Source organism: Hylobates moloch, unplaced genomic scaffold (assembly GCF_009828535.3).
Source record: "Hylobates moloch isolate HMO894 unplaced genomic scaffold, HMol_V3 SCAFFOLD_15, whole genome shotgun sequence".
In the NCBI taxonomy this organism is placed as follows: domain Eukaryota; kingdom Metazoa; phylum Chordata; class Mammalia; order Primates; family Hylobatidae; genus Hylobates; species Hylobates moloch.
The window spans coordinates 33,021,405-33,045,960 of record NW_026652290.1 but is presented as its reverse complement, the minus strand read 5'-3'; the positions used below and the strand labels follow the sequence as shown (position 1 = coordinate 33,045,960).

General features: G+C 33.6%; 1 protein-coding gene across 2 annotated transcripts; it reads right to left on the bottom strand.

The window, feature by feature from the left end:
• On the bottom strand, positions 1–24,556 carry LOC116483407 (ankyrin repeat domain-containing protein 36B-like). 2 transcript variants are annotated; one of them, XR_009210019.1, is made up of 12 exons: positions 24,383–24,556; positions 24,220–24,292; positions 20,239–20,312; positions 17,443–17,584; positions 9,673–9,886; positions 7,377–7,560; positions 5,332–6,249; positions 3,767–3,919; positions 2,194–2,264; positions 1,761–1,855; positions 1,233–1,262; positions 1–29 (listed from the first exon to the last, which is right to left on the bottom strand). XR_009210019.1 is itself a non-coding variant. In XM_058428753.1 (8 exons), the coding sequence occupies exons 2-8, from the start codon at positions 24,245–24,247 to the stop codon at positions 3,869–3,871; spliced, it is 1,611 nt and encodes a 536-aa protein (XP_058284736.1). In that variant the 5' UTR covers positions 24,248–24,292; positions 24,383–24,556; the 3' UTR covers positions 3,684–3,868. The 2 variants fall into 2 exon arrangements, 1 of the variants encoding a protein (XP_058284736.1); XM_058428753.1 differs by lacking the exons at positions 1–29; positions 1,233–1,262; positions 1,761–1,855; positions 2,194–2,264 and having other exon boundaries at positions 3,684–3,919.

Below are 24,556 nucleotides of genomic sequence, written 5' to 3'. Positions count from 1 at the left end.
GTCTGTGGCCTGGGGGTTGGAGACCCCTGCTATAGAGGATTCAGATTTAAATTCAGAAGTTAGAATGAAAAAGAATTATATTCTTTATCTAAATGATTTCACAGTTAGCTAAGAGAAAGTCAGTATAAGTTGAAAAGTTTATCAGTGTTAATAAGAATGAAAAATATGTACAATATGCAATTACTATTAAATATAATTTGCCCATAGTTGCACACTGAATTCATTATCATGGCAGTTAAGTATCAGAGCTTCTGGTTTCTCACTCTTCATTCATGTATTCAGCAACCATGTGCTAAGGTACTAGGACAAGCACTGGAATAACAAGATAAAGATACGGTCCACCCCTCAACAACTGTATGCTATAATCTGAAAAAACAAAGAGGCAATTCCCATACAGAGTCATACATACAATGACAGGCATAAGACAGCACTTATTGGAAGACATAGAAGGGATACTAGCTCAGGTTTGTGTCAATATTGTAGGCTTTTTGGTAGAGGCAATTCATAGGTTGATATCTGAAGGGGAAGGAAAACACACGTAGGCTAGAGGGAAGAAGTAAATGCAAAGAGCTGGAGGTGAAGACGATCACTGTGGAGCTCCATGTAGTCTAGTTTGGCTGGATGCTAGAACAAAGGGGCAGAGTATGGCAAGTGGTGAAAGATAAGGCTGAATAACCTGATAAGAACCACACTGATGTGAGAGTTTTGATTCCATGCTAAGAAATTTTCAACTTTTCCCAGGGGCAAAAGTAAACCAATGACAAAGTCAATGACTAGAGATTTAAAATGTCACTGGTCAAGTGACTGCTTGTGACCTGTAGTTGCTTAACTAATTATTATCACATGAGTGTGGGGTCTGTTAGCCTTAAATCACTACCTTAACCTTGAGAAGCTGATGATGCCTTTGTTTTCTGAGAACAGTTTCAGTGTGCAGGCTGACAGTTCTACAGGGGTGGCAGAAGAAAAGTGGAGGGCCAGAAAAAAAGGGATTCACAGACTTCTAGTGATTTTTTTAAAGCTATGGAACATGATAAATTAACAAAGCACAAGTATACTCTTCACTATGAATGTTTATGTTTTCACATCTTTCACTAGATGTGTGTAAGAAAAAATATTTAATGTAGCATTTATTAACCAAGCAATTGAGAGGAATACCGTTCACTACTTAGAGTTTATTTCAGAAATCAATGATTTGAATTTTTGAATTTAATTCATAAATTTTGGCAACATACCTTCATCTAGCTCTTGAACACCTGCCGCATCTGAAATAAATTCAATATTACTTATAATGTTTCAGTCAAACAAGAGACATTATCATGTAAACCCACTGTAAGTCAAGGAGCATCTGTACTGTAGATTGATCATCCCTAATCTAAAAATCTGAAATCCAAAATGCTCTACAATCTGAAACTTTTTGAGCACGGACATGACACCACAACTGCAACGTTCCACACCTGACCTCATGTGACAGGCTCTGGTGAAAACAGTAAAAACTTTGTTATCTGCAAAAAATTACTGTAAAACATTGTAGAGAATTACCTTCAGGCTATGTGCATAAGGTATACATGAAACATAAACGAATTTCATGTTTAGACTCAGGTACCATCCCCAAGATATTTCATTAGGTATATACAAATATTCCAAAATCTGAAAAAAATCTACTTTTGGTCCCAAGCATTTTGGACAAAGGATATTTAACCCGTCCTACTGGAAAAATAAAATTCCTTTTCAGTATGACAGAAATTAAGAGATCAGCTTACCAAACTTAAATGCTGCAGGATTTTCTCAAGCCGCTCAATTTGGTCATCCTGTTTTTTTAATAGTTTTTCTCATCATGGCATTTTCTACTTCAAGCCTAAAATGTGCATTTTAAAATAATTACTCTCACACATCATTTTTTTTAAATCATGTAAATTCTAAACAAACTTCTGAAGGTATAATTACACAAATTCTTAGCGATTGCAAAAGTAGATGATTGGGCTACTGTGTCATTTTTCTACCTGTGTTTTGTTGATAATATGCAAAATTTAGGAATAATGTAGAAAAATGATGTATTTCAATATAGCTTACAGATGAAACTTTTTTGGCTTCACAAAGACACACTTATTATCATAACTGATACAATTTTCATACTATAGTGCTCTTTTGCTTTATAAATACTCAAGTTATTTTGTGTGCTGCTTCAAATTTTACTTTTGTGCGTCGCCTTCCATCTCCTCAGTACATCTCATAGTAGCTATAAGTTGATCCTGTATTTCTTGAAACTAAAACAAAGAATTAAAAAAAATTACATTTGGAAATGACCTAAATGTCCATCAGTAGATGAATGAATCAACAAAATATATATAAAATATTTTAGACTATCACAATCTTTTTTTATTTAAAAAAGGTCATAATCTAGGAGAAATCATCTCATTACCTGTTTTTTGTAATTAATTTTAGTGGGACACTGCTATACCCCTTCAATCTGCATATTGTTCATGGCTACTTTTGTGCTATAACTGCAGGGCTGAATTATTGCAACAACGATCTTATGGCTCACAAAGCCTTAAATAATACTATCTGATCCTTTACAGAAAAGCTCACAGACCCCTGATCTAGGACTAAAACACAACATTTTTCTTGCTTTTGAATTACATTTTATCAGTTAAATACTCAAACTTACAAACTGGTAAAATGTGGAAAGACTAAGCATTTATATTTTGAATTCCAAACACTACCACATCAACTATAATTTTATTTTTTGTATGTATGCATTTAGTTTTATTATAGCAAAGCAGTTTGCACATTTTTAAATATTTAAAACTAAGCGTCATCTTTCCTTTCTAGGGAAACAACAAGAAAATTTAAAAACAAGCAGTAACAAAATTAAAATCGACAAAGTCAGTTCCAAATAAGATCCTACAGGATCTTATTGACTCTCCCATTGAATAGCAGGACTCAAGTCATCATCAGGAGAGAACTAATTTAAAAGCATCATCTTAAACTGCAAAGATGTCCATTAAACAGGCCAAAGGAGAAGCCTTGTTGTCTAAATGCCCACTTAACCAACCCAAACATCTCAAACCCATCCTTTGCTGATCTTCTATAACCCCCTTTTTAGTTTAGCTTTTTCTATAAATAAGAGAAAATAGATACATGGTGGCAAATGCTAACTGTCCATATTCATATAGAGACAGAGTGTGCTCTCTGAGCCCAATACAAAGAGAGTAAGGATTTTCATCGAAATAAAAATTTATTCAGTAAAATGGCCTTTCTGAACAAGTTAACCTGAAATCTATGAAATAAGTATACACAGATTCTTTATACATTCAGAAAAGTAGAGACTAAAAATAAGATAATTTTCTGAAACATTCCATTAGACATTATCCTCTGCATTAATCTGGCTTGCCTCACCATGCCAACAGAGAAATCATTAAAAATAGACTGTTTAACAGGAAAAAAAACTCTCTCAACTTCTGTGAGAAAGGATGCATAACTGTCAACTTTCCTAAGGTTAAATATTTAAGAAAAAAATATGTGTATAAAAAATGGCAGAATGAAAGCCAGAGATTAAGATATAGGTGTGTTATAATAAAATTTTAATAAAATTAATAAGGAAAATACAAAAGAAAGCCATCCACTATAAAATTTTAATAAAATTAATTATAATAAAAATACAAAAGAAAGCCATCCACTAAAATTAGTACCCCAAAACACTTTATATTAGTTAACTAGCTACAGATTAACAGTTGTTGGCGTGCAAAATTTCATACATCATACATACTTGAGTTCTCATCTGGCCTAATTTCTTCCTTGAATCCTGCATCTCATTTTCTAAATAGATGCAGTGACGCGATGAAGCATCCAGCAAAGCTTCTGTTGCTGATTATTTGTTTAAGATATCATCTCGTTTTTGTTGAAGCTGTCTCACAGCTACCTGATAAGATGTTATTTTTGTTACTGATTTTACAAATCACCTTATTATTAAACCATTAATAATATTTAACTCTAAAGCATACACTTTGAAAAATATCACCATACAGACCGATTCACCTTCTTTTCCTCATGTGTACACATCCCTGTGTATTACTGAATCCAGTTAAGGATACAGAAGGTGTTATCTTCCTGCCAAACTGGTATTGTTATTCACACAACATATTCAGCCCACTAGTCATTCCTCCCCTGATCAATCTGCAATGCTTAAAAACCTTCTGAAGTCTCAAAAAGAAATGAATATGTGGGTGAGACTGATGGTAGGAAATTACACATTGTGGAATGATTTCCCTCTTTTTTTTTTATTAGAAACTCAAATCAACCTCAGAGTTCCTCACATTAAATCATCTGCTTAAATCCTTCCAATAGACGTCTATCTCAGAAGAAAAGTAAAATTCCAGTGGCCTTAGATCCTCTAAGTAACCTGCCCTCCACCTCCTGTCCTGACTCAGCTGCTATATTTCTCCTCCCCACTCACTCCATTCCTACTCTACGTGAATCCTGCCACTCCTCGTTAGTCTGAAATCCTCCTTAGTCTGAAAATGGGGATCCAGTGTCAAACTAATAAATCACAGATAGCTATGCCTCTCTTTGTCCTGGACAAAGTTATATCCAAATGATAGTAATTGAGCCTTGAAATAAAAATTATGAGCAAATTTTTTATTTAAAAACTGAAAAAATTATAAATGCCAGTGGGAAGATTAAATCAAAGATGATTTGGCTAAGATTTGCTGCATTTTCCCCATATTATAATATAAGTAAAATTAGATGCCTTTAAAGAATAGAATGATCATATCTATACATAATTTGAGATTGAAATGGTTTCAGATTTAAGTCAAACTGACATGAAGAAAAACAAAATTTTACCAACTAAGACATATTTAAAGCTACTGGAGAAAAGTAATTATGAAATAGGGAATACATTTCAGTTCATCTAGGAAATCTGGAATTAACTGTCAAAGTACCCCACTTAATTGAATCAATTTCAAAATACCATTCTAGGTATGAGCATTTCCATATATCTGACTTATCATGGTCTTAAAATGTTGCAACATAAATACATTAAAATTATTATTTCAGCAGTATAAGACTACATTATTAATATTAGTCTATATTAACATTTTATAACTTAAAATTTTATAAGTGACACATTGACTTTAATCAGAGGAAAGCATCTCTCAGTTCTAACTTTGACTTGCTGGAAACAAGGAATGTTTCTAAGCTGATATAGCAGATATATTTATCATATGTATCCTTTTTTATATTCAACTAGACCCAACATTCAGCTGTAACCAAATATTACTTTAAATTTTACTTCAGGAAGTTTGAAAAATACTTATTTTTCTTGATACTTACTTCTCTTTCTGCTTTCTCTTTTTCATATTGGCATTCTTGTTCTTTCAAATGATTCAATTCATTGACCAACATTTTATTGTCTTCTTCTAGTAAAAGACGGCGCTTTCTGCACTCAGCTTGAAGGTTTTGTACTCTAGCATCACCTCTGGCTTGAATATTAAGTATTGCTTTTTCTTGATTGTCAGCTTTGTTGCGAGCATCATCCAGTTGCTCTTGAAGCAACATATTTTGTTTTTTTAGTTGACAAAATCTTTCCTGCTTTTCTATGCATTTTTCCATCGTATCGTATCCACTTTTGTACATTTTTTCAATGTCCTTCATTAGACTCTGTTTTTGCCTTAGCTCACTTTGCACGTGTTCAAAAACCAAAGCCTTTTCTTTCAGAACCTCTCTTGTGTAATGGAGCTCAGTTTTGAGGACTCTGGACTTACTCTCAGCTTTAGAAATTTGCTGAGAAAGAATCAGAACACAAGAATTAAAATTGTCCAGTGAATGACACCATTTATCTACTGTGCCCTGGAAAGCAAGCTCTTGGTCTCTTTTTGATGAGTGACTTTGATCACGATCACATAGGGCAGCATTTGGTCTACAACGGTATGATTGCATTTCTGCTTCCAGTCTTTGCCTGCTGTCTCTTTGCTTCTCCAGATTGGAACGGAGTGTTGTGTTTTCATCTGTCAGAGCAGCAAGCTGTCCACTATAACAGGCTATTGTTTTTGCTAATGTTTCCTCACTCCATTTTACAGCCTTTTGAAGGTCTTCATGCTTTCTTTTCACAATTTCGAAGTCTTTTAAGTATTTCTTTTCCAGGTTTTGGTTTTTTATTGTGTCTATATCCAGCCTGAGCCTGGCAATTTCATCTTGCATCAAGCGGTTTTCATGCAGCAGGTCTTCTTCTTTTTCATCAGTTTCAGAAATCTAAGTAAAACAAAGAAAACTTGTAACTAGTATCCAACAGGATAACATACTGTGATTGCTTCTGAAATTAAATAATAACCTGTACATTTATACAATGAGAGGTTGCCATAACTGGATATCTAACTGGAAAAAAAGAAGTTGAGTCAAAACCTCAAACCTCATACAGCGTAAATTCCCCAAAGTTCAAAAGTTTATTTGAAGACAGTGAATCCATGAAAGCAAAAAAGAAACCATTAGATAATTTTTTTAAAATTCAGGATTAAAAAAAGCTTTTAATGAATTAAAACAAATTGCAAGGCATAAAGAATTAATAACTATGACCACATTAAAAAATTGGGTTTACACTCTAACATCCAAACTATACCTCTCCCTATAGTGAGAGCATTAGCTTGGCAGATATTTGGACAGATGAATGACATTTTCCAAATTCTTTAAGTTCCCTTTTTCTAAAATATTGTATAGATATTCTACTTTTCTAATATTGTTATGGTCAGTTTTAAGAATGACATTTATTGATAAATGATAAGTCTAGGCATTGTACTAAGCACTTTTACATGCACAAATCAATGAACTCATTTAGTTATAATTCTATAGCAAAAGGTTAAAAATATAAGCAAGCTGCAGGATTTTTCCCAGCTTTTCTGACTCTACTCCTAGTGCTCTTCCACCAAATCTGTAACTTCTGTGAGGTAGATATATACATACAAAAATAATCTTTTATTTCAAGACACCAAAAGTCAAGAAAATTAAATTTATAAAGCTCTTCTTAGAAAATCATGAGATTATTTGCTATTGTGATAACCTTTATTTCTTTTCCATAACATTTGAAATGTAATTAACAGGAAATAGGGAAAATATGCTGAACTATGTCACTAGGAACAAAATAGTTACAATATCATTAAGTATATATTATAGAATAGCATTGTTTTCAAAAGGCCTTTGAACTAAAATAAAGTATTTCAAGATTTATTACAAATAATTGTAGCTATAAATGCCATGATTCATTTTTAAGATGAAATAAAATTTAGGGATTGTTTAGGCCTAAATAATATACATTAAATGAAAGAGATATTATAAGTAATATTAATAAGAGTAGAAATATGAAGTTTTACCAAACATTAATTTACCTGATTTGAATTATTTCGTCCTGTCTTCAATTCCACCTCCGCTGATTTGATAGCCAGTTTCATTTGTTTTGTCACATCAGCTTCTATCCTATATTGCTCTTCTGTTATTCTTAACTTTTCCCTAACTTTTTGGTGCAACTCTTCAACATTTCTTCTTTTCTTTTTTTCTTGCTGTATGGCAAATCTGTAAATACACTTATCTTAGAATTTATCTTATCAGTGAGGACTAAGCTCTAATTTTTTATCTTGCCCAAATTCCTACCTAAGGGATCCAGGGAGTCATGCGCTACAAACCATGGATTCTCATCAGAAGGGTTTTATTTGACCCTGTATATTGTGACTTGCGTTTCAATCTGACTCTGGCATAACATTATGAGACAAGGAAGAAAATATTTAATCCAAAATATATTTCCTTGCCATGTCTTGAAACTGGACTGCAAAGTCTCTTGTGGGAAAAATCCACATTCTATAGAGAACCCCCTTTCCCCTTTGTTTTTCTTCCTTTCTATGCAGATCCAGGGGATAATCAGCTAAGAGCCAGGCACCCTTTTGGGTCCGACAAGAAACATTTTACAACCTGCTCTCTCTGAAGTCTGCTGAGAGATTCCTCTGCACAATGAAACTTGGTCCCCACAATCATTTATCTTAACCTGAACATTTATTTCCATTAATCCCAGCTCTTCAAATAAACTCAACCAATTGTCAACCAGAAAATGTTTAAATTTACCTATAGCCTGGAAGCCCCAGCTTTGAGTTGGCCTGACTTTCTGAACCAAACCAATGTATTTCTTAAATGTATTTGATTGATGTCTCATGCCTCTCTAAAATGAATAAAACCAAGCTGCGCCCGGACCACCTTGGGCACATGTTCTCAGGACCTCCTGAGGGCTGTGTCGGGGGCCACGGTCACTCATATTTGGCTCAGAATAAATCTCTTCAAATATCTTACAGAGTTTGACTCTCTTTGTTGATATTAGAAAATAAAACATTCATACGTTGGTTATTATCCTAATAAAGTTTCTATGTTCTTAAATACTGTTTTTCTTTCTAGTTCTCATGTTTTTAATTTCTCACCTCAATCTCATCCAAAGGACATGCATAAGTTGAAATGTATTGATAAAAGAACATCCTGCATAAGTTTCTGTTACTAGTAACTCTAGCAAATATTATGAAAAAGGATGTTGAAAATTATTCAGTAAAGTTACAAGATAAAAATTATCTTTTCTTCACACAGTAATTACTCCTCAATTAGGATGAATCATTTAGAGTTAATTAACATAAAGTTACTTTTTATAAACAAGTTGATACATTCACTAGAAATACATTTTCATCTTCATGAATTATTCATTTCAAGTATCCTTAAACATAATTTACATTGTAAGATAGCATTTTCGATGTCTTTATGAAACATGTATCAGCAGATTACTGTAATCCAAGACTAGGTTATCTTTTTAAGATTGTTTTTTTGGGTAACACTTTCAGTCTATCCTGTTGATTAGTATGTATTTTATAACCAATTTTAAAATCTGTTTTGGAACAACACAAGATCTAATATTTAATTAAACAATAAAGAATAATATATGTCTTCAGCATAAAACTGAATTAATTTTATCTACATAGCAGCACCTGGCTAATTTTTTGTATTTTTAGTAGAGATAGCATTTCACTATGTTGGGCAGACTGGTCTTGAACTCCTGACCTCGTGATCTGCCCACCTCGGCCTACCAAAGTGCTGGGATTACAGGCGTCAGCCACTGCACCCGGCTGATAATTTTTTAAATAATTATTCTGGGTAAAGAAAAATATCTGTTTCATACTCTGTTGGTTGAATTATAAATTAATATAAACATTCTTAAGAACAATTTAGAAATATTGATCAAAGATCTAAAACAGATCTAAAAAAGTTTCTATACTTTAACCAGAAGAATTTATCCAAAGTAAATAATTAGAAATGTAGAAAACTATGTGTATATAAAAGATGTTCCTTGTAGCATTATTACAAAAACTTTTTAAAACCTAAAATTCAATTCATCAATTAAATAATGAGATTTCCAAAGGGTAAAATTCTGTACAGCCATTAAAACTATGATTTAAAAGAATATGCATTTAATTATTAGAGAAATATTCACAATTAAGAACTTGTGATATTATATCCAATAATTTCACACTCCATAAGATTAAGAAGCTTTCTTCCCTGTTAAATCCTAGAAGGAAAGTTCGCAATTACAAAACTTCTCCTTATATGTCTTTAATATAAAACAAATAGTTCAAACATTTATTTAAAACTAGGTCATACCTGAAACTACAGAGTTCTTTTTCCAATTCAATTCCTTCATGCTCTAACTGCGATTTTATTTCTTCTTTTTCAGATAGTCGCTTTTGTAGTACACGAGCCTTATTTTTCATTTTTTGAATTTTTACTCTAAGTTGCTCACAGTGGTTATCTTTAAGTTCTATTGATCTTTTACATAAACAAAATGTATTTTTAATTTTCAATAGGCGAACACAATCTGTAACCAGGAAAAAACAAAGTAGAGATAAAATACATGAGTAGATTTTTGGATATAAAGGACCGTGCATTTTTAACATGTATTCATTCATACATTGAACAAGTATGTACATATTGAGTACCTACAAGGTGGAAGATACTATAGTAAGCTTTGCAGATAAGACAACACCTCTGCTATTGTTTTAGCTTAAAGTATAGTGAAGAACCAAGATAAAAAGGTGACAGTTATAAACTCAGATAGGTCCTGTAAAAAAAAAAACCATAGTTATGTGATTGCATAAGATAATTTGATCTATACTTCACCCAGGGAAGATTTCCCTGAGGAAGAGATGCTACACTGAGAAATGAAGGATGAGAAAGAAGCAGTTAAGCAAAGAGGAAAGCAAAGCACTCTGGCCAGTTTGCAGCATGTGCTGTGCTGAAGCTCTGCTGCAATCTGTTACTAGCTCTGATGGAGTAACAGATACTGATTTTTTGTCTTATCTGAATGAATAAAAAACAAAACAGACAAAATATATTAAACAATGATTTTCAACACAGTGGACTTCAGGCAATGAAGATGGTAGGTGATCACTGAAAGACAGAAAACAAATATAGCATGCCTTACAAATGTCCCAGCTCTTTTGAGAGAGTTTTGACAGAGGTTCAAGGCCATGACAAAGGGAGAAAATCTGACATAGAGCTGGGGTGATGAAGCTGAGAGGCTAGTAAAACCCAAGCAGATAGAGATCACAGGACAGAAAACTGGAGAGAAAAAAGCAGTACAGGAAACAAATCCTGGAGATGTACAGAGATTCCCTCTTGGGTATTTAGTGGAGTAGTGAAAAGTGCTTGTGTGCTAGGAAACTTCCTAAGAACAACGGAAAATAAAATAAAATAAAAAACAGTTAAAGAAAAGTAGCAGAAACTATGTCTAGGGTTCACACAATGACTGGAAGAGGGCCCATTCCCATGAGCCAGGCCAAAATACCACATACTTCACAGGACAATCAATATTCAGAAAGGTCTTGCCTCAGGAGTGAGGAATTACCCCAAATCTAAAAGCAAGAATGGAAAGATTATAAGTAAATCTCTGTACTCCAAATAAAACTCAAGACAATAAGTGGAGGCAGGGAAGGTTTTTTAAAAAAAAAAAAAAAAAAAAAAAACTTGTAGAGATGCAAATTACATTGTCAGAAGTAAAAACTATAGTGGATGGAAATAAACACAAATTAGAGATAACAAAGGAAAAATTCCTAAATTTGACACGATAAACTGCAAGAAACTTTCAAGCAGCTAATAGGTAACTCCCCAAATAAAAAAGAAGAGACAGAAAAAAAATTCAAGAAAATATGGCCAAAAATATTCTAACCTTAATACAAACCATAATCCCACAGATTCAGGAAGGAAGTGTCTGGGACAGAAAAAAATGAAAATGTATCATTGTCATTTTTTATACCATCTATGATGTATAATATTACTGAAGGTGAACTGTGATAAGTTAAAATTATATACTAAAAATCCTAAACACTAAGATAGCAAAACAGTTATTTCTAATAAACCCAAAAATATATATAAAATTGAATCATAAAAAACAGTTGACTAATCTAAAAGAAAGCAGGAAAAGAAGGGGAACAAAGAACAGTTGGGACTAATAGCAATCAAACAGCTACTAGACAAACATAACTATATCAGTAATCACATTATAAATGACACTTGTCTAAGAACCTCAACTATAATACAGACTGTCAGGCTCAGCAAGAAAGCAAGACCCAACTACAGGCTGCCTATAAGAAATGCACTTGAAATGTAAAGACACAAATTGGTTGTAAGGATGGAAAAAGATACATGCTAACAGTTGCCAAAGGCAGCTGAGCAGGAGTGGCTGTATTAATACCAAAGTAGATTTCATCGCAAAAAATAAATCCAGCAATAAATAACAAAAGGTCATGTCACAATAGTAAAAGGTTCAGTTAATCAACAAAACATAACAATCCTAAGTCTTTATGCCCCTAATAAAAAACTAGCCTCACAATATATGAGACCAAAGTGGATAGAACTACAAAAAGAAACAGACAATTTCTAAGTAATCTGAGGTTTCAATACCCTTTACTCAATAAGTGATAGAACAAGAAGGCAGAAAATCAGCGAGAATAGACTTGAACAACACTATGCTTTTCAAGTACCCAAGGAACACTTACCAAAATAGACCATATTTTAGGGCATACAACAACTCTCAAAGGATTGAGTCAGAAGGATTTAAGTCATACAAAGTATGTGCCCTGACCACAAATCAATCAGATTAAAGACCAATAACAAAAATAACTCTGGGAAATACTCAAATATTTGGAAACTAAGTAGCACACATCTAAATAACCCTGGGTCAAACAGGTAATGAAAATAGAAATAGAAATTAGAAAATATTCTGAACTGAATAAAAATTTGTCAACCAGAATTTGTGGAATGCAGCTACAGCTGTACTTGAATACAAATTTTTAGCACTGCCAAATGTCTATATTAGAAGAGTCTTAAATCAATGACCTTGACTTCTACCTTAAGCAACTAGACAAAACAAGAGTGAATTAAACCCAAAGCAAGCAGAGGAAAGGAAATAATAAACATCTGCTGTGGTCTGAATGTTTGTCTTCCCCAAAATTTATATGCTGAAAGCCAATCACAGATGTGACGGTATTAGGAGGGGGGATTTTTTATTATTATTATTGTACTTTAAGTTTTAGGGTACATGTGCACAATGTGCAGGTTTGTTACATATGTATCCATGTGCCATGTTGGTGTGCTGCACCCATTAACTCATCATTTAGCATTAGGTATATCTCCTAATGCTGTCCCTCCCCCTTCCCCCCACCCCACAACAGTCCCCAGTGTGTGATGTTCAGGAGGGGGGATTTTTACAGGTAGTTTGTCATGATAGCCAAGCCCTCATGAATGGGATTAGTGCTTAGTGCTCTTATACAACAGACCCCAGATCTCCTTCGCCCCTTCTGCCAAGTGAGGGCGCAGAGAAAAAGAATTCATTCATGAACAAGGACGTGTTCCCTAACCATACACCAAACACGACAGCATCTGGATCTTGGACTTTGCTGACCCCACAACTGCGAGAAATCAACTTCCATTGTTTGAACCAGTCTATGGTATTTTGTTATACTGTTGGTTCCAGAAGAAACAATAGAAAAAAATCAACAACACAAAACACCTTGAGGAGATCAATAAATGTGAAAAAGATCCATTTAGCCAGGCTGCTCAGAAAAAAAGAAACAATACAAATTACTAATTTCAGAAATAAACAATGTGACATTATTATAGATTCTACAGATACTAAAAATATAACAAGATATTATAATTTCTATGTAAGTAAACATGACAACTTAGATAAAATTAACAAATTCCTTTAAAAATGAAAATTAGCAAATCTCGATCAAGAAGCAATAGATAATGTGAATTGCCCTATATCTATAAAAGAAAGTTAAGTTATAGTTAAAAACCTTCCTAAAAGAAAACTCCAGACCCAGCTAGCTATGCTGGTGAATTCTACAAAACATTTCTGGAAGAAAATAATACAATTATACATAAACTCTCCCAAAAGAAACAGAAAGAAGGAATATATCTCAACTCAGTCTGTAATGTTAGCTTTACCCTGAACCAAAACCAGAAAATATTACCAACAAGAAAATTCCCTCATGAGCACGAATGTAAAAATTCAACCAATTTGTGATGCAACGAAGGTATCCTCCAATAGCGGAGTGAATAAACTGTGGTTACACAGCCATACAGTGGAATATCACTCTACACATAAAGAAATGAGCAATCAATTCATGAAAATATGTGAAGGAACCTTAAATGCATATTACCAAGTGACATAAGCTAATCTGAAAAGACTACTTACTGTATGATTCCAACTATATGATCAGGAAAAGGCAAAACTATGGATAAAGTAAAAGGGTGCCAAAGGGTAAGAGACAGCAGGAAAAGATACATAGGCAGAGCACAGAGGATTCTTAGGGAAGTCAAAATAATTTATATAACGTGGATACAGGTCATTGTACATTTGTCCAAATCCATATATGTACAGTACCAAGAGTGAACCCCAATGCAAATTATGGGCTTTGGGTGATTGTGATGTGTCAATTTAGGCTCATCTATCATAGCAACTACCACTATGGTGAAGGATACTGGTAATGAAGGAGGCTAAACATGTATTGGGTTGAGGGTATACAAAAAATATCTGAACCTCCCTCTCAATTTTGACAGGAACATAAAACTGGTCTAAAAAATAAAAGTCTTTATAATAAATTCTAAATGAGACTTTAGTAAATTGTATCCAACAGTATAATAAAAAGGTAATACATCATAAACAAATGGGGTTTATTCCAGAAATGGAAGGTTGGCTTACCATTGAAACATCATCATTATTTACCATAAAATGAACTAAAAGAGAAGACCCATAGGATCATCCCAACAGATACAGGCATCTGATAAAATTTACTCCTGATGTTTCAAAGAGAAAAACTCTTAGCAACATAAGAATCCAAGGGAAGTTCTTCAGCATGATAAACAACATCTATGATGAATCTACAGCTAACGTGCATCATAGTGAAAAACTGAATGCATTTCCCATAAGATGAGGAAGAACATGGGAATGTCTGCTTTCACTACTTGTTTGTTGCATTGTTCTGAAGATTCTAGTTAATGCAGTCAGGCAAGAAAAAGAAATAAGAGGCATCCAAGTTTAAAAAAAGAAATAAAATTGTCTTTATACACAACCATCACCATACAATAGGTATGGGTAAACCCCAACCTGTGGACCAGCTTCTTGTCTGATAAGCTTTTATTGGAACACAGCTGTGTTCATTAATTTATGGATGATCTATGGCTGCTCTCACACTAAAATGGCAGAGTTTATCAGCTGCAAAAGAGACCCTTTTGCCACAAGTCTAAAATATTCACTATCCTTAGTAAGAGGGTAGTTTGAGAAAGAAAGGTTTAACAACCTTTGGTCTATGAAGAAAATCTGATCAAATCTACCAACAATGTGCCAGAACTAATAAGTGAGTTTAATAAGATTGAAGGATACAAATTCAATATAGAAAAATTAACTGTATTTCTATATGCTAGCAATAAACAATCAAATGAAATTTTTAAAACTATCATTTTCTATAGTTTTATAAAAATGTATATTTGGATTAGCAATGCTCAACCTGTATAAAGAAAGTCAAATACATCTACACTAACTAAACTATCATTTACAACTTCATCAAAAATGAAATACAGATAAATTTGATAACATATGAAAACACCTATAAACTACAAACTACAAAATACTACTGAGAAAATTAAATATTACCTCTATAAAAGCAGACACTTTATTGAGTAGATTCAGTATTGTTAAGACGTCAATTCTCCCCAAATTAATCTATAAATATGACACAATCCCCACTTAATTTCCAACAAGCAAGCAGTCTTTATATTATTGATAAGCTGATTCTAAAGTTTATGTGAAAATGCAAAGGATCTAGCATAGTCAAAACAGAACAAAGAACAAAATTGGAGGATTCATTTCAAGAATTACTATAAATCAATAGTAACCAAAACAGTGTGCCATAGGTACAGGCTGAGTATCCCTTATTCAAAATGCTTCAGACTAGAAGTTTTTCAGATTTTGGATTTGGAATATTTGCATATACATGATGAGATATCTTGGGGATAGGACCCAAGTCTAAACACAAAATACATTTATTTTTCATATTTACCTTATACACAAAGACTGAAGGTAATTTTAAACAATACTTTTAATAATTTGGGGCATGAAACAATGTTTGTATACATGAGGTCGGATGTAGAATTTTTCCACTGTGGTGTCTATGTTGGCAATCAAAAAGTTTGGGGTTTTAGAGTATTTCAGATTTGGGATATTTAAATGAGCAATGCTCAACCTGTATAAAGAAAGTCAAATACAGACAATCCCCAATTTAAGGTGGTTTGACTTATTGACTTTACAGTGGGTTTACTGAAGTATTAAATTGCTTTTGACTCAAACACTGGGTTTCCCACAATTTGGGGAGCATCTGCAAATTAATAAAATTCAATAGACAGTCCAGAAATAAATAACACATATGCAACCAGCTTATGACTGACAAAGGCAGGATGGCAATGCAGTGGAGAAAGGATAGCCTTTTCAACATGTGGTGTTGGAACAATTGGCTGTCCACATCCAAAAAGTGAACTTGAATCCATACCTCACCTCACTCCATATACAAAAGGAAACTCAAAATGGAGCACAGATTTAAATGTAAGATCCAAATCTATAAAATTTCTAGAACAAAGCATAAGAAAAATCTTTGTGACCTTGTGCTAGGCAAACATTTTTTACATATGACACAAAATGCAAAATCTGTAATTCAACAATTAAATTGGGCTTCATTACGATTAAAATCTTCTGCTCTTCAAAAGATACTACAAAGCAAGTGAAAAGTCAACCCAAAAACTGGCAAAAATACCCTTGTAAAAAAGTAGCTAAAAAGTAATAGTATCCAAATACATACAGAATTAATAAAACTCAACAAGTAAGAAAACATCAACCTACTTTTTTAAATGGCAAAAGATTTGAAAAGACAGTTCAACAAAGAAGATGTACAGACGGCAGATAAACACATGGAAAGATGCTCAACATTTTAGTCATTAGGATCGTGTACATTAAACCCACAATAATATACATAATACACCCATCAGAATGACTAAAATTAAAAAAAATAAACACGGCAGTAGTGTGACAACATAGCAACTGGAATGGTCATTTACTGCTGATGAGAATAGAAAATAGTACAAATATTTTGGAAAACCATTTAGCAGCTTTTAAAAACAGGAATATAAAGGGCCATGAGGAGACGTTAGTGGGTGATGGATATATGTTGACTATCTCGATGATGGTAATAGTTCCACATGTGTATACATCTGTTAAAACTTATCAAATGGTAACTTTTACATGTGTGCACTTTATCGCATATCAATTATACCACACTAAAGCTACTGATTGTAGGAGCAAACACCTAAGGCACTGGCTGTGGCACAGAGAAGGGTAGGCAATAAAGCTCAAGGACTGAGATCCATACCTTATAGCAATAAATGGCAGCTGGGTTTTCAGCAAGCACGTAACATGATCCGGTGTGATTTTTTACAACTATATAGTTATGATTGCAGAACAGGCCGTGGTTTTGGAAGGTGGAATAGTAGGAAAGACAGTTAGAAGGTTATCACAGTATTTCAGGTGGGAGGAAATGGTAACCTGACCATGGGTAAATGGGTAATGGCATAGAAGAGAAGCAGAGTAAACTAACACATTGGGTGTGCCATTCACACTGAGAAAAGTACAGTGAAATGATCATAGCTCTTTGGCTGAGAAGGTAAAAGATACAGTTGTTTTCATTCTATTTTAACATAAGGCATATTTCTGAGATGAACATTCTTGTAACATATCAGTACTCTATGGTACAGTGCTAAGCAATGTGTGCATACATTGCTATAGGATTTTTAAAACGCCTTATATTTATGCATTGGTCCTACCTTTACACTTCATTTCATATTGATCAATGAGTAATATGACTTTCTTACAATTAGAGCAAAGCAAATCATCATCCTCTGAGGCTATTTGACATGACTGAATTATGTCATCAAGGTCATCCCTAGAATGTATTTGGTTTTTCACCTACAAAATAAATAACACTGTTTCAAAATGTCCCCAAAATATTTATAGCATATACTAAATGTACAGAAGTGGGAATTGCCCATCTGTTTATATGAGCACAAACACAGGTTCTTGTTCTGTACTTTTTTTTAAGCAATTTCCTTTATGTTGACTCTAGTTAAGAAGACCACATGGTCTATGGATAAATTAGTTTCCCAGTTCCTATGCCATTTAGAAAACTGACAGAGAGACTTGGGTTAATTAAGGAACAAAGATTAAGAGAATGTCTTTCTGAGCTTGAATTATTTTAATTGCAAAAACAATCTATTTATACATACAATTATGTATTTAGATAACCCCATTTTACACAAGAGATTTTCATACGTAAAAAATTCAAATGGATCAAATAATTGGTGAAGAGAAAAATCAGAGTAGCAGCAAGTGACCCTCTAAGTCTTTTTGAAGTTGAACTTTCTCCAAAGCCAGGAACTCTACTTTACTTGTAATATGCTAACCTCATTCTTAAATCTTTGCATATATCACTTAATTCCACTTCTAGACATACTGCTGATGTTCTGTCATCATGTGGTGGAGAATAATGCACATTTTCTAATTCAAGTTTTATGCTTTCATACTTATTTGCACTACAGCTGTCATATAACAGCTTCTGGAACACATTCTGTATTGGTTTTGTACTGTGGTGTTTTAACAACAGAAACACCATAATTTTTTTTTTTTAATCACATGCTTCATTTCTTTGGAGCAGGTAAGCCACATATCTAAAAGGCTTTTTGAATCACTAAATTGAGGCATATGTCTGATGTTTAATTTCCAATTAGTGGTGTTTTGGTTTTTTGTCATTTGCCTAACAATCTATTTGTCTTCTTTTATTTCAACCATAACTACTTCTGGGTTTCTTGCTTTCGTACTTTCTGTATCATTATAAAAATTTTCCTTGTCTGGGTTAAAAACATGTTCAGTATCTGGTTTGTTGTCATTTTCACAGTCTACTTTATTTCCATTTAAACAAAGCTCCGAAGGTGACTGGCAAGCATATTCTGGGGACCCAGAGTATGAATGAGATAGAAAGGCATTTTTGAGACTGGGTTATTTATGTTCAGGAAATATCTGGACTACTACAGAGACAGACATGCCAGATGCATCACTTTCCTGACAATCAGGTGAATCATTTGCCAAATTAGAGGGTATTTACTTAAGTTTGTTCTTCCTGTAGAATTATTATGTAGTTGCTCTTCCTTAATACAAGCAGTTTTGTAATTTTCACAAATTTCACCAAAACTGCTTTAACTTTTTTGTGATGAATTTTAAAGTTTTTTTACCCTAATTTGTCTTGTTTGATCCACATTCTCTCATATTTTTGTGCACAAGTAAGTCCTGCATATATAAAGAGGTCCTTTCTATCACAACACTTTTTCACTACTAGTTGTTGAGACATTTTTGCACATGCAAAAGTGGAAGATAAATTTGCTAGTTTTGTTTCTCAGATGTCTTTTCTGTCAGAGTACACGTTTTAAAAATAACTTTATCTTTAAATAATGAAGTGTAAAAAGAGAAAAATTTAAAAATAATTAAAGTTTAATATTAAACTTCTTAATCTATGTTTACCTACTCCCAAATCACTGGATTGTAACTAAGAAGTGAAAAATAATTTGCATTAGCCTAAAATAAGTGAAAAACATAAACCATGAAACTTTAATTTGTCACTGTTTGTTTGGACTAAACTTGACTAATTCATTATGTGTTAAATTTCCCAAAAATGAATTAGGAGATGACTTGTGGTACTATAAAGGCACTGTCACTTTAAAAGATTTTATCACTATACATACAGTGTACACTTGAGTGCTTTTTCCAAAGATTACTCACTAATGATTAGGCAAACTTTAAATTATTAGGAGCCAAAATCAACACCAGTCAGTAAGAAAAGCAAATTCTTACATTTTAATGCAAATTACATATTGTAATATGATTGACAGTGTTATATATTTATATTGATTATAGGCTTAAGTTCTAAGGTCTACTAATGACAGTGGATTTAATAAATTTAACAATATTTATAGATTTTCTATATTGAAATACATTAGGCAGTTATTGTTTGTACGTTAATACCAAAGGTGCCAATCTGCAAGGTATAATTCTCTTGATAGCCAGTTGGGTTGATTTTATGACCCATTCTCTCCCTGAACATAGAAACTGAAGCCAGAGATCAAAAGGGAAAATAAATTATTAACCTTGGTGTTAGTGACTGGCAATTAAAAAAACTGCAAAGTTTGAACCGCTAGTAATAATTACTCCTTTAATCTGAATCCAATACGGTGGTCATCATGTTAAATTGTTCATAATTTCTATTGCCTAAAATTGTAATTCAATATTTGATGTTACCTTATTATAATAGGAAGTTATAAAAATAGAAGTGCAAACAATATCAGGAACTTTTTAACTCAATTCCAAGGGTAAAGATTAGATATAAGTTGCTATAGATTCCAACACTATTTTAAGTTTTATAACTAGTTAAATGTTTTTAAAATTAAATATTAAATTATAATCAACTGATACTAAAAGGCTAATCCAAAGGTAAATTCATTTCAAATATGCTGTATTACCAAAGCAAGGAAAACAAGATTAAACCAGAAATTTGATTTTAAATTTTTACATACCTGTGGCTGGTTATTTTCATATTCTTCAAGCCTCTTTTGCTCTCCCTCTGATGCCATTTCTAAGTCTTGTTCTGCTAAAAAGATTATATATTTAGTTAAAATGAGCTACACAGAACAGCTAGATAAAAGCCACGGTCAGCCACGCGTGGTGGCTCACGCCTGTAATCCCAGCACTTTGGGAGGCCGAGGCAGGCAGATCACGAGGTCAGGAGATCGAGACCATCCTGGCTAACAAAGTGAAACTCCGTCTCTACTAAAAAATACAAAAAATTAGCTGGGCGTGGTGGTGGGCACCTGTAGTCCCAGCTAGTCAGGAGGCTGAGGCAGGAGAATGGCGTGAACCCAGGGGGCGGAGCTTGCAGTGAGCCGATATCGCACCACTGCACCTCCAGCCTGGGCAGCAGAGCGTGACTCAGTCTCAGAAAAAAAAAAAAAAAGCCATAGTCTTTCTAAAACCAGAAAATAAATGTGTTTAAACAAAGCTTAATCTTTAGTATAATATTTACTTCTTTAAGAAATGCTTTTAATCCTCCAAAACTTCAGCAAACCACTTGGGGAGGCACTAGATGTCACCAGGTTCAAGCCATGCAAACATGGTCAAAGATTCACTCACAAATTCATCCACCCAACATCAATGAACAAAACCATCAGAAATAAAACAAAATGTAAAAATCCAATAGAAACAGAAAAAGTAACAGCACACTGTTCTTTACTTCACAATAGTACCTTTGTAACAGCACATTGAGCCTGCTGTTCATTATTAATCATTTCCAAAATGACTGCTACTGTTTACACTTTCATCAATGTGCCGTCTCTTCTTTATATCTAAAAAATTTTCCTCAACTATTCTGACAAATTTCTTTCATAATTTAAGACTCAGACAGCTATGTGAAGTCTTCCTTGATTCTGGTTATCTTTCCTCAGATAAACAGTTTTATTTAATACAGGTTTTATAAAATATGTAGTTAAGGTTTCAAAAGTGAGATTATGTCTCAACTAACTGTAACTAAAATAGAAGAGTGTATCTATTCCAATGTAAACATGTTGACTGATAATGAGAAAAATGATCCTTATAAATAGCAAATCATGATCCTGAGAGAGTAAGTGTCAAAGCTGATGGGAGGATGCTATGGCCTATCTTTAATGCAATACATCAGATTCAATTACACCATTATACTACAAGCATTTATCATGTCCAACTATTTTTCCTATTATTTAGGAAGTACAAAGTTGTGAAGGCACTTCCAGTAAATATATAATTTATTTCTCATCAGAGAAACTGTTTAAAATTAATCAGCTTAGATGGACAGTTGTAGAAGAAAAATTAATAAAACTATTCATTTTTTTCATTCCTAGGTAGGCTACTGCTATGTCTACATTGCTTGTATCCTGCAGTTTGGCCCTGTCAAGAAGTTTCTGAATCCACTCATGCAAGAAGATATATAAACCACATCAAAAGTAGTGTATAGGCTGGGTGTGGTGGCTCACACCTGTAATCACAGCACTTTGGGAGGCTGAAGCAGGTGGATCACAAGGTCAGGAGTTCGAGACCAGCCTGACTAACATGGTGAAACCCCATCTCTACTGAAAATACAAAAATTAGCCGGGCATGGTGTCATGTGCCTGTAATTCCAGCTACTCAGGAGGCTGAGGCAGGGGAATCGCTTTAACCTGGGAGGTGGATGTTGCAGTGAGCCGAGATTGTGCCATTGCACTCCAGGCTGGGAGACAGAGCGAGACTTCGTCTCAAAAAAAAAAAAAAAAAAGTGTAAAATAAGCTTTCAATGTGTAAATAATTGTCAAAAATGAAAAAATTAAATTTCCACAGACTTATTAATAACATTTTATAATTCAAAATCAGTGCAATGTTCACTGATTATTTTGGTTTTGTTATTCAAAGAATGAACGCTGTAACTTTTTGTTTCTAAAATTAGTTTGATTTGATATACCATGCTAATCTCTAAGGCACTTTCATGGAACTGTGATCCTATTAAAAAAATAGGTTTCTTAGTAAAATCAGTCAAAGTTTCTTAGTTCAAATAAATTTCATTTGATTAACTAATATCAACACTTCTATATAGCTCTCATAAATTATTCCCACCACAAATAAAGAGCAAAGCCTCTTAATTTAGCAGTAGTATCTTACATGTATAATTTCTATTTCCTAAACTTGTGTTCCTTTCCCTCTGGCTAGAAACATGCTCAGAAATAGTAGCAAAATGACACTGTTATGTTTCAAACTGCTATCAGATGGCAAACAGGTGTATGGAAAGGTGCTCAACATCACTGATCGTCACAGAAATGCAAACCAAAGCTACAATGAGGTATCTTCTCACCTCAGTTAAAATGGCTTTTATCCAAATGGCAGGCATTAAGAAATGCTGGTGAGGATGTGGAGAAAGTGGAACCCTCATACACCATTGGTGGCATTGTGAATTAGTACAGTCACTATGGAGAACAGTATAGAGTCCTCAAAAAATTAAAAATACAACTACCCACATGATCCAGCAATCCCATTGCTAGGTAACTACTCGACAGCAAGAAAATCAGTATTATAAAAGAGAAATCTGCCCTGACATGTTTATTGCAGCACTTTTCACAATAGCCATAATTTGGAATCAACCTAAATGTACATCAACAGACCAATGGGTTCTAAAAATGTGATACATATACTGCTCAGCCACATGAAAGAATAAGATCCTCTCATTCGCAATGACATGGATGGAACAAGAGGACATCATGTCAAGTAAAATAATCCAGGCAAAGAAAGGAAGGATTCACATGTTGTCAGTCCTTTGTAGGTGTGAGAAATTTAAAAAATAGAGCTCATGGAGATGAAGAGAAAAATCACCATTACCACAGTCTAGGAAGGGAGTGGGGGTGGTTGGAAATGAGGATGCTTAATAAGTACAAACTATAGTTAGAAACAATGAATAAAATGTAGTATTTTATGGCACAAAAACATGACTACAGTGAGCAATAACTTGTTGTACTATTTAGCATTACTGAGGAAGTACAAATTAAAAGACAGCACAAAGAAATGGTTAATGCGTGAGGTGATGGATAACCCATTAACCATGATGTCATTATTACACACTGTATGCCTGTATCAAAATATCTCATTTACTCCATAAACATAAACACCTACAATTTACTCATTAAAATTAAAAACAAAAAAATAAAGTAACACACACAGACACACAGTGTGCTAATCAGAACATCGGATTGGCTTAATATAATAAGCATAACAAAATTGACTAGAACCAATAAAAGTTAAAACAAAACAAATATGTTATCAAATAAAACATTTCATTAGCTAAAAGCCATAATTTGAACTGACTTTTAAAGCAAAACAAATATTTTACAGTATCAAAATGAACCTCTTTAAATCGCTAAAAACTATTGAAATTCCAAATCGGAAACTTCAGAGTATCAAAATGTAAAAGGAGAAACATCTGAATAAAACCTTATATTTTTAGGCCAGGCACAGTAGTTCATGCCTGTAATCCCAGCACTTTGGGAGGGCGAGGCGGGAGGATCACCTGAGGTCGGGAGTTCAAGACCAGCCTGACCAACATGGAGAAACCCTGTCTCTACTAAAAATACAAAATTAGCCGGGCATGGTGGTGCATGCCTGTAATCCCAACTACTCGGGAGGCTGAGGCAGGAGAATTGCTTGAACCAGGAAGGTGGAGGTTGCGGTGAGCTACAATTGAGCCATTGCACTCCAGCCTGGACAACAAGAGCAAAGCTCTGTCTCCAAATAAAAAAAACAAACCTTATGTTTTAAAAATATATTTTCCTTATGCATGTAAATCTCATTTTTGAAAACATAAATAAAAATGATAACAGCTGCATTATTTAGATGTAATCCTGAAATAAAATATAAAAAGTGAAATAATTGAGAATAGAAAGACTATGAGCATTAGAAATAGATTAATGTACTTCTTTCCAGAGTTAAATCTGCATTGCAAAGTTTACCTGGTGTGGATGTTTGTACATCCTTCATTTTGGTGGCTGTATTCAGAACAGAATCTTTATTTTCAATTGTGGCCTGAATGGGTTTTAAAACAAAATGATTAGCACATGATGTATATTGGTATATGCAGTTAATAATTAAAAATATAAATGTAAGAGTAATTACCTTCAAGGTGGGCAGATTCTCAGGATACTCTAACAAGCAAGAGAAATATATAATCAATCATATGTAAATATGGTAAGGCCAACCATACATTCATGGAGTGTTAGCATCAGACTGAATACTCTTGCCTGTATTAGTGTAGGGTTTCATGTTTTTCTAGTTTGTTTCTTTGGGACA

Coding starts and splice junctions, on each gene's coding strand:
- LOC116483407 (XM_058428753.1), bottom strand. CDS start 24,247: ATGAAGGATGTACAAACATCCACACCAG. Junction 7,561..9,672: donor AAAGAACTCTGTAGTTTCAG/GTATGACCTAGT, acceptor GTGTATTTACAG/ATTTGCCATACAGCAAGAAA. Junction 3,920..5,331: donor AAGAGAAAGCAGAAAGAGAA/GTAAGTATCAAG, acceptor ACATCTTATCAG/GTAGCTGTGAGACAGCTTCA.